The sequence below is a fragment of the Rhizophagus irregularis genome, chromosome 24 (assembly GCF_026210795.1).
Source record: "Rhizophagus irregularis chromosome 24, complete sequence".
Classification (NCBI taxonomy): Eukaryota; Fungi; Glomeromycota; class Glomeromycetes; order Glomerales; family Glomeraceae; genus Rhizophagus; species Rhizophagus irregularis.
Window position 1 is genome coordinate 984136 of NC_089452.1, and position 10768 is coordinate 994903.

General features: G+C 27.8%; 3 protein-coding genes across 4 annotated transcripts; 1 reads left to right on the forward strand and 2 right to left on the reverse strand.

Annotated features, from left to right (window-relative positions):
• Positions 1 to 1925: 1925 nt before the first annotated feature.
• OCT59_015932 (uncharacterized protein) lies at positions 1926 to 5776 on the reverse strand (the record flags this gene model as incomplete). Its single annotated transcript, XM_025332194.2, has 6 exons — positions 1926 to 2096; positions 2173 to 2328; positions 2408 to 2561; positions 2637 to 2718; positions 2786 to 5684; positions 5756 to 5776. The coding sequence occupies 6 exons, from the start codon at positions 5774 to 5776 to the stop codon at positions 1926 to 1928; spliced, it is 3483 nt and encodes a 1160-aa protein (XP_025175860.1).
• Positions 5777 to 6503: 727 nt separating this feature from the next.
• Positions 6504 to 7826, forward strand: OCT59_015933 (uncharacterized protein; the record flags this gene model as incomplete). Its single annotated transcript, XM_025311032.2, has 2 exons — positions 6504 to 6918; positions 7023 to 7826. Exons 1-2 carry the CDS (start codon positions 6505 to 6507, stop codon positions 7824 to 7826), a joined length of 1218 nt encoding a protein of 405 aa, XP_025175859.2. The 5' UTR covers position 6504.
• Positions 7827 to 8453: 627 nt separating this feature from the next.
• Positions 8454 to 10768, reverse strand: OCT59_015934 (uncharacterized protein; the record flags this gene model as incomplete). Of its 2 annotated transcripts, none has more annotated exons than XM_066132152.1 (14): positions 8454 to 8506; positions 8600 to 8645; positions 8792 to 8797; positions 8908 to 9007; positions 9091 to 9115; positions 9204 to 9225; positions 9422 to 9454; positions 9547 to 9571; positions 9650 to 9681; positions 9774 to 9846; positions 9924 to 9953; positions 10063 to 10185; positions 10259 to 10383; positions 10766 to 10768. In XM_066132152.1, the coding sequence occupies 14 exons, from the start codon at positions 10766 to 10768 to the stop codon at positions 8454 to 8456; spliced, it is 696 nt and encodes a 231-aa protein (XP_066003169.1). The 2 variants fall into 2 exon arrangements, with proteins under 2 accessions (XP_066003169.1, XP_066003168.1); XM_066132151.1 differs by lacking the exon at positions 10766 to 10768 and adding an exon at positions 10580 to 10611 and having other exon boundaries at positions 10264 to 10383.

Sequence of the window (10768 nt, forward strand, 5' to 3'; positions counted from 1 at the left end):
TGATTAATTTTATTGATACTTTGCAAATTGCAACATACATCTGTAAATACTAAATGAATAATAAATACTAAATATTAACGTGAACGGTGATATTTATTTAATAGTATAAATGTATAATGATATTCTTTGACAAAAAACTTTTATGTAAAATGGTATGCACAATCATAAAAAATAGAGAACTTATTATTACCTTTAACCTCGCAATCATAGAAATTTTTAATTTTTAAAAAGAGCATTGCTAAATCTCACCGGTGGTTCTCACCGGTGGTGATTTTCACCGAAATTTTTTTTTTAATTTATCTTATAAACCTATTGTAATTTTTTAACGAAATTATTTAAAGTAACTTAATGTAATGAAATTTTCATTTACAAACTAAATACTAAAAGTTACACGTTTTTTATAATGATAATAATAATAATTTATTAATTAAAGATTCGTTTTATTGATTAAAAATATAAATATTAACAATTTTTATATATTTATTCATGGAAATAACAGAAATAATGAAAATAAAACGAAGAGAATGTGCTAATAATTTAAAATGCAAACAATAATAAAAAGAAGAGTAAGAAACAAAATATAATGAAAAAACAATACATTTAATTAGATAACTATAATTTGAGGAACAACAAAAGAAGTGAAGGGAAGAACAAAATAAATGAAGAGGAATAAAAAGTAATGAAAGAAACAAAGGTGAGTAAAAAAAAGAAAGAAGCAAAAGAGAGGTGAAAAAGGGGGTTAAAAAACGAAAGGGAATAAAAGGGAACGAAAAATAATGAAGGGGGAGTGAAAAGGAATGAAAAAAACGAAGGGGAGTGAAAGGAACAAAAGAAAATGAAGACCTTTACATCATATTTTCAGCCTAGGGATGGCAACGGTCGGTCATGGTCGGTCATCGGTCGGTCATAACCGGTCAAGAACCTTTGAAGCTTTGACCGACCGACCGATATCGGTCACGGTCATGACCGGTCATAACCGGTTAATGACCGTGACCGTTGCCATCCCTATTTCAGCCCAGCCACTTAAAGACACAGAAAAAAATTCACCAACTTTTCTGTCAATTTCTAATCATTTGCATTCGCGATATCAAAACTTATTTTGGAAGGAACGAACAAAAGTCTGGAAACAGTAGAAACTCGATCAAGGTCTAACGAAACAAGACCTCAAAAATTATTGTAAACCACGGGGAGTGAAAAGGAGTGAAAGAATAAAGGACGAGTGAAAAGGACCGAAAAAAACAAAGTGGAGTGAAAAAGAAATGAAAAATAAGGAATGAAAGTAACAATGGAAACAAAAGATAAAAGAACAGTAGGGAATAAAAAAATGAAGCTATAAAATAAGTTAGTAAGAAACGAAATATGATAGACAAAAAAAAATAAAAAAATGAACATACCGGGAAGAACTAAGGACCTAAAAAAAAAATAAAGGAAGGAACAAAATATAAGAAACGAAGAGTAAGAGACAAAATAAAAAAAATAAAATAAAACTTCAAAAAATCGTGACTATGTAATACTAAACACACCTTAATTGTAAAAAGCAAAGGAGTAAGAACGTAAAGAGAATAAAATAAAGTTAGCAAGAAATAAAATATAAAAAACAAAAAAATGAAAAAAAAAGAAAAACATACCAGCTGAGCGAAGGGTTTAAAGTACTAGAAATAATAAACAATAAACATTTATTATGACGCAATTACGTAACCAATCAAAAACGTGGGTGTGATCGGTGAAAATCACCGGTGGTGATTCTCACCACCGGTGATTTTTTGACATTCTCTTTAAAAAACGCAATTATTTTTTATTTCGTTATATTACGGTATTTATTTATCAAAATAATGATTGCAAATATTTTACTTATTATTTATATTATTGAATATTAAATTTATTTCTTAGAACCGTAATGGCATTAGATACTATGATACTTAAATTTATAGGTCACTAATAATGTCTTTTAACTCAAGAAAATTTTCTACATCTTTTCTTGAAAAATACTTGTCTTCAAAAACTTCTGGAACATTATTTGTGAATAAACAACCCATTTCAGGAAAATGGATTCGTCTTTCATGATGCTTATTAGTAAATCGAACATATTCTATTTCCTATAGTGAATAAGGGAATGACAATGTTACAATCGTAATATAATACATTGAAAAAACGAGAATAGTAATTGCATACCATATCAACAAAATCCTTCTCAATTGAAAGTTGCACCAGTTTTGTTCGATAATATACTAAGTTTACAGACTGAAATAGCACATATTCAATCCAACCTAATCCCTCGAGGTTTAATATATCCTCATATTTTAATACATATTCTTGTTTCTTTTTAATCTTATTTGGAATCATAAATTAATCAATATGCTAATTTATTGATAAAACTGAACAAATATTTGACATTAATTATACTTACAGAGCCTTTTTCAATTATAAATTTAATAAAACAATCTGATGAAAATATTTGTTTGATATTTATTTTCCAAATTATATCATAGTGTTTATCCAATAAGTCAACCATAGAAAATTCGGGTAAACTTAAATTATTGTCTTTAAAAGATAATATGCACCTTGACAAATGGATTTTTAAATCATTAATTTTATATATGATCACTTAAATTTTAAATATTGTTATAAATACTTACCTATTTAAATTACTTTCTTGAAATTGATAGTTATTATTATTATTCAAATTCATAATATTTGTCATAAAATAAACATGTTGTTCTGTATATGATTCATTAAGTTAGAGTACTTAATTAATTTAAAGAATAATTAATTTAAATATACTTACTTTTATACATATAAATTTCAAATTCATTAATAATTCCAAGTCGAGCACAATCATCGAGATAAAATAAGTGGTTGCACAAGTAGGACCAAAAACCCGAATATTTTTGTAATAAATAAGCAAACGAAATATCATTTAACTCAAGTAATCTACTTAGGTCAAATTCTGCATCTTCATACTTTTTTAATTCAATATTTATAATAATTCGTTTAAAGTAATTTGATATATCATCAATATTAGATAAATTTTGAGAATTATCTTTAGGATTTAATTCAATACATTTTTCAAAGGCCATTATTGACTTATCAACATCTTTCATTGCATAATATGTTAATCCTTTACAGCAATATGCCAAACTGTTAGAATAATCTAGTTGTATAACTTTATTAAGATCTAATAAAGCTTCGTCATATTTTTGAAGAACAAAATATGCAATAGCTCTTCTATTTAGATTATGAACACTTTCTGGATCTATATTAGCCGCTTTTGTAAAATAAAATATAGCATCATTATGCTTCCCTATATTACTCAAAATTTCTCCATAATAACACAAAATTAATGAATCACCCTCGTTAATACTCAGTAATTTATTCAATATTTTTATAGCATTAAAATATTCTCCCTGTTTTTCATAAATATAGGCACAATACTTAAGACAAAAATAATTATTTGGATCATTTTGTAATGCAATTTTAAAATTTTTTAAAGCATTCTCAAATTCTTTTTGATAGCTTATTCCAAGCATTATAAATAAATTATTTATCTTAGCATTATAATTTATTGAGGTCATTAAATCTCTTACTGCATTATTATAATTTTCCTGTCTTAAATGAATTTCTCCACGAATATACCAGGCATTGGGCATTTTTTCTTTCAATTTAATTGCTTCATTTAAATATAAATGTCCTTGATCATAATTATTAAGACATCTATAGGTATAAGATAGAATACATCTTATTGAATAACTTTCTGGAAAAGTTTTAAGAAATTCTTTACACCAATGTTCAGCATTTTTATAATTTTTTTCTTCTAATTCTTTAATAGCACTTATATATGTTGGATGTTGTTTTCTTCCAATTTGAAATATTGATTTTAATGATTTATTAGGACTAAATTTAATTGCTTTTAGCATTTTCTTTTTCTTAGATAACATTAAATCAACTTCTGAATCACTTGAATCACTATAATTATCTTCTAATTCAATTGAAGGTAAAATATGTCCAGCTTCAAAAAATCGTGGAAATAAATTTTTATAAATAGTATTCAGCGGTAAATATTTAATTTCATTATCTTCAATTTTTTCTTGACATTCAGGACATTTTTTTTGTTTTAATTTTTTTAAATTATTAAATGACAATATATGTTGGCATTTTAAAACACATAATTGATCTATTGGCTCAAGACCAATTGGACAAGTCATATCATTTGCAATAATTTCTAAAATGTCACCCGATTTTGATATTTTTGTTTTTATATTTAGAATTGTTGGACTTATTTCTTTATCTTTATCTTTTCCTTTTCCTTTTCCTTCTCCTTTTTCAACATTATTATCTAATAAATTAAAATCATCAGAGCACTTTTTTTTAACAAATGATAGCAAATTTTGAAATTTTTCTGAAGAATCTGTTGTTGAATCATTTTCTTTTAATTTTTGAATGTATTGGTCAAAGTCAATTTCAATCAAGGAAATCATTTGATTATTAATATTTTGTAAATGAAATAATATTTCAATTGCTTTAAATTGAATGAAATTGCTTGGTGCTTTATTAAGTGATTCAATTGCTAAATAATAACAGAGGCCATGTATGGATTTTCGAGTGGATTTATGAATAAGATTTTGTGCAAGATCTAATACTCCGAACCATAAAATATGTGGTAAAGCAAGAGGTTCATTTTCAGCAAGATCATTGATGAGATTTCCTGTATTTCTCAAAACTTTAATAAGTTTATTTGATACTTCATCAAACTTGGATTGAGAATCTAAAATAGATTTATCAGCAACATCAATCCATTCTTTTTCCAAATAACTCCAAATATATTCCATTAATATCATTTCTTGAAATTTTTTACTAATTACCATTTCAGTATCAGACCAATTAAAAAGGTTATGTTGAATTATCAACATAATTCTCCAATCTATATAATAAGATGCTACTGGATATTTAAATTTCAATACTTTACGTAATTGAGTGAGCATTGATAATATCGAACAATTATCGTTTGGAAGAACAGCTCCGGGTGCTACTGTTGATAAGACTCCTGGTGTAATATTTAATGCAGCCTTGAGTAATTCCATTATTCTTCGTATAATTTCTTGAAACCAAGTCTCATCATCACGCAAACTATGTAATGTATCCCGTAAGTGAATTAATAAGAAGTCAATATTATAGTTTTGACTGTGAACATTTTTATACTTTCTATTATCCTGCGTTTGATTGAATCGATTAAAACCAGGTCTATAATTGTTATAAATTCCTTCTTGCATTACTTGTGTTGTTTTTTTATGAATCTCTGCAAATTTCGCTAAAGAATTATAAACTTTATCCCGAAGTTCTTTACTCAGGCGCATTGGTGTAAAGCAAATTTTTTCCAATACTGCTACCAAGGTACGTATATGTGTCTCTAGTCTGACAACACTCTGTTCTTCATAATAGTCAAATGATGATGGATCTACCAATGCAACTAAAGAATTACGAAGAACTTCAGGTAAAAACTGGTTGAGTGGATTTTCAAAAAGTAATTTAAGGGCGTATAGATATTTCAATTTAGTTAAATTTTTAATAAGTTCTTCTACTTTTTCGTCAGGTGTAGTAAATCCATCCTGCTCCAACTTAAGAAGAATGCAATTATCGGATTTGTTCTCAAGCAGAGGCGTTCTGAATTTGATAGAACTATTTCCACTCTATGTATAGTTTTAATTTAATAAGCTTAATAACTTTAATTTATCAAATATCAAATATATAATTTATTCACCTGTTTTGAATTTCCTTCCATTTTTTTTTCGCCAAAATTGAGTCTAAAAGGCCCAATAGCATAAAAAAAAAAAATTTAAGTATTTATATATTGCTTATTAGAATTTTGTACGCTTTCATTTGTTTATTTTTTTTATTTAAATGCATGTGTACTAACACGGTGTAACAAAAGTTTGAATGAGTAGCATAATTGTTGTGCGTGATTACATCACTTATACATACTATTGCCGATATTTTACCGATAATGATATATTTCCTCATTCCCAAATTGACAATCGGCCTAAATAACTGGCCCACTCTTATAATGCCTTAGGACGGTACCAACGATACCTTAAGTGACCACCCGGACCCACCAAGGTATAGAAGTGACCTCAAGGATAGGACAATGAACTTACCAATGGAATGTTAGGAGGACACCATCATGACAAGTCCAGCCTACTCTAATCCCTGTACCTTCATGCTATTGGTGCTAGTGTCCGAAGTAAAATTCTTTTAATTTCCGTGATCGGCGGAATCGAACCATCATGCTCAGGCTATATAAAGAGATGCACTACACCAGGGACACTTACGTAGTATGATAATATATATAATAAAATCAATGAATCGGAAAAAATATGGCCCGAAAATCAGCCAATGATCGGAATAATTTCTATTTTTGGTTGTCTTATTCTTTCTTTAGTAACTTATTTAAGAATACCTACGTAAGTATACGAAGACAAAAAAAAATTTTTGTAAATCGAAATTAACTCAATGGATAAAAAATTAAAAATTTCTTCCAATAACAAAAAATGTTCGTATTGTAATAAACCTATTACTAAAAAATCATGGTGTAAAGAATGTGACCCATTTAGAATGATAGAAGGATGGACCAGTGGAAACTTTGGTATTGATAAATTTATAAAAGATACAATATATGATGCAAGAAATTATTCAGGGATTGTTTATAAATTCCTCGTATGGGTGCCATTTAATAGATTTACAAATTTAAAAAAAATTAGTGAAGGCGGATTTGCCGAAGTGTATACTGCAATATGGATTGACGGTAGATCAGAGTATCATAAAAATAATGGGACATGGAGAAAAGTAAACCCCGAACCTGGGATGAGAGTTGCTTTGAAAATATTAAAGGGATCAAAGAATATGTCAGACGAATATTTAAATGAAGTACGTTTTAAACTAAGTATATTATTTCAAATTTAATTGATTTCATTCTAATTTAATATTAGGAATTAATAAAATATTTTTTATTAATACTATATTATATATAGCTTAGAGTACATTGGAATGTAACTAAAAATTATGGATTAAGGTTGTATGGAATAACTAAAGACCCAAAAACTGAAGAATTTGTGATTATTCTAGAATTTGCTTATGAAGGGAATTTGAGAAGTAGTCTTACAAAGAATTTTAACAATACTTTTTGGGAAAATAAAATTAAAGTGTTATATGATTCATTGATTGACTTACAAAAATTACATAAATCAGGATATTTTCATAAAGATATTCATAGTGGAAATATCTTAAGAATTTATGATGATTTAACTTATATTTCAGACTTTGGATTATCTGGACCAGCAAATGAACAAAAACTAAATGATAAAGTATATGGAGTAATGCCATTTGTTGCTCCAGAAGTCTTAAACGGAAAACCATATACATCATCCGCTGATATTTATAGTTTGGGTGTAGTTATGGTTGAAGTATCATCTGGAAAACCACCTTTTTATAATATAAAACATGATGTACATTTAGCATTAGACATATGTGGTGGTCTCAGACCAGAATTTGGAAAAGGAACTCCTGAATGTTATAAGGAATTGGCTTATAAATGTATGAATGCTGACACAAATAAAAGACCAACAGCTGATGAATTATGTGGTATATTTAAGTTTTGGTATAGTTCTATTAATGGTAACACAAAAGAGGTAGAAGTATTTGGTTATAAAGGAAAAGAAATTAAAGAAGCGTTTGAAGAAGCTGATAAAGAAATACCAAACATCTCAATTTCATATGAAAAGAATCCTGATGCTGTATACATTGCAGAAACTTTTAAAATCGAAACCATATCGTGACCATGTCAAAATTTTATCGTAGGAATTATAACCAAGACTTGGTCACGATATGGTTTTACACTGCCACGATAAGTTTAACATAATCATATGTATAAAGTTACTGCATATTAAGGAAATCGACACCTGATTTAATCGGGTCATACAAAAATAGTATTGAAATCGTAAATACAAATTAAAGTTATAATTAACACATATTTAAGTTATAATAAATATATGTTTAAGTTATAGTAAACAAATATTAAAGTTGTAGTAAAGTTATAATTTATTTATTTTAAATATATTGTAAAGTGTTCTATAAACTTTATTAAACAAATATTAAAATTGTAGTAAAGTTATAGTTAATTTATTTTAAATAAGTTGTAAAGAAATATTAAAGTATTCTATTCTAAAACTAATCATACTCAAATCTATTATTATTCAACAAAGTTATTTTATTAATATAAATTATTCTATAAATGTAAAATCCCTTATTAACTCTATGAATGATATTCATCCCACACGTCCAAAGTTCCCAAAAAATAGCCGTCTAAAAAAAAAAAGAGAGGATGTTAGTAACGTTTCGTTAAAAAATAATGTTTGCAAAAATCCACTCACCGAAATCCACATCTGTTCAAAACGAAAAGCAGTCTAAATTACAAAATGCAAAACACCTTCGAAACCCATATAACCGATCCAAGATCCTACAAAAAAAAGCAACAAGAAATGTTAGTTAACGTTTCTAAAAGAAAAATAAAAAAAATTGTTTCGAAGTAAAGTGGAACTTCAAAACTTACCCCTAATTGTATTGCATGTCAGATGAACTGAATAAAATGAAAGAAGCTAACTAAAAAATTGAAGAGACCTGCAAAATAGACAAAAGAAGAAACGGTTAGTATCTTCAAAACAAAATTAAAAAATAAACTTAAAAAAAGTTTCGAAATGAACCGTTTCGAAACTTACTGATCAGGACCAGGAAGTCAATTTACCGGTACCTGCAAAAAAAGAAAAAAAAATCAAAAAAAAATCAAAATAATTAAATATATACAGTATAAATAAATAAATTTTAAAAAGTTTTGAAGCAAAGATTTGCTTCGAAACTTACCAATTTATTCCAAAACGCCGATGAAATCAACGTCAAGAAATCCAACTGAAGAAATCCAAGAAGCCAACTTCCAAAGTTCAACGCTAAAAGAACTGGATGCCTACAAAAAAAAAGATAAATTTTTTTTTAAAAAAAACAAGCTAAAAAAATATTATTACAAATAAGTTTCAAATAGAAACTTACCATATCACATATTCAAGTCCTAAAGCTGAAAGAACCGATACATACAAAAAAGAGAGAGATTAAAAAAAATAAATTAAAAAAAAAACGGTTTGAATTTTTGAATCAAAGCTTACCAGACTCAAGTCCCCGAAGAAACTGACACCCACAAAAAAAAAGACAAAAAAATTTTTAAAAAAAACAAATTTTTTTAAAAAAATTGCAAAGCTCCATTGAGTCCATGCGTTCGAAGACCAGATCCTGAAGAACCAGCAGCCTACAAAAAGAAGAAAAAAATGGAACGTTATATGTTTCGTTAAAAGAATTATTTACAAAAAGTAAAAAACTCCATCACCGAATTTCCCTCCTTATAGTCCAAGCTGGCACTCTACAAAAAATACGAAAAGAAATGTTAGTTCGTTTCCCATATTTAAAATAAAAAAAAGTCCTCTTCCTCCTTCCTCTTTCCCCATTTCTTACCTTAAAGTCCGTACTCCTATGTGTCCTATAAAAAAAATACCAAAAAAATGTTAGTTTGTTTCTTAAAAATAAAAAGAAAATAAATCCCCCTTCCATTTCTTACCTTAAAGTCTGGTTTGTGTTCAAGCCGGCATCCTATAAAAAAACAATGAAAAAGAAACGTTAGTTCGTTTCTTAAATTTAAAATAACAGAATCCTCTTCTTCCTTCCCTTTCCCCATTTCTTACCTTAAAGTCCTTACTCATCTTTCTATCAACGTCGGTCAATTTTCTTATATCTGATATGTTCCTCCTACAAGTCCTATAAAAAAAATAACAAAAAAAATTTAGTTTGTTTCTTAAAAATAAAAAGAAAATAAATCCTCCTTCGTTTCTTACTTTAAAGTCCGATTTTGTGACCACCAGCTCCTGCAAAATAAAACAATAAAAAAGAAATGTTAGTTCGTTGTTTATATTAAAAAAAAAGATAAAATAGATTTTAAAAAGTTTTGAAGCAAAGATTTGCTTCAAAACTTACTGATTCATTCCAAGATGTTGATCTACAGCAAGGTACCATCCTACAAAAAAGAACACTGAAGCCAAGTGGCGTCCAACGCCAAGAAATCCAACTAAAAAGTCCAATGCTGAAGGAACTGGATACCTACAAAAAAAAAAGAGAAAATTTAAAAAAATAAATTAAAAAAAAAATATGTAAGTTTCGAAATGAAGCTTACAGTACTTCAAAGAAAAAGAGGCGGAAAAAAGGCGTGAGGAAAAAGTAGAAAGGAAGGGGAGAATGAAAGGGAAAGGGAAGAACGAAAGGGAAGGGGAAGGACGAAAGGGAAGGAGATGAAAGAGTCTAAAAAAAGGCGGGAAAAGGTGTGAGAAAAAGATAGAAAAGGAAGGGGAGAACGAAAGGGAAAGGGAAGAACGAAAGTGAAAAGGAAGTACGAAAGGAAGGGGATGAAAGAGTCTAAAAAAAGGTAAAAAAAAGTTTAATTTTGCCATTGTTCAAAAACGTGATGATTCACATGATCAATCGGCAAAAATTTTACCCGCAAGAATGCAAGATCAAATAATAGATCATTACTAATTTGGGTCGAATAATTAATTTTGACCCGAATTTTTATAAGGTTTTATTAAGATTAATATTGATTAAATAAAAAATTGTCAAGTAATATTTAATGCATCGAAAACTTATCTTGAATTGGTTTTTTCGACTAAATTTTGATGACAATTACCAT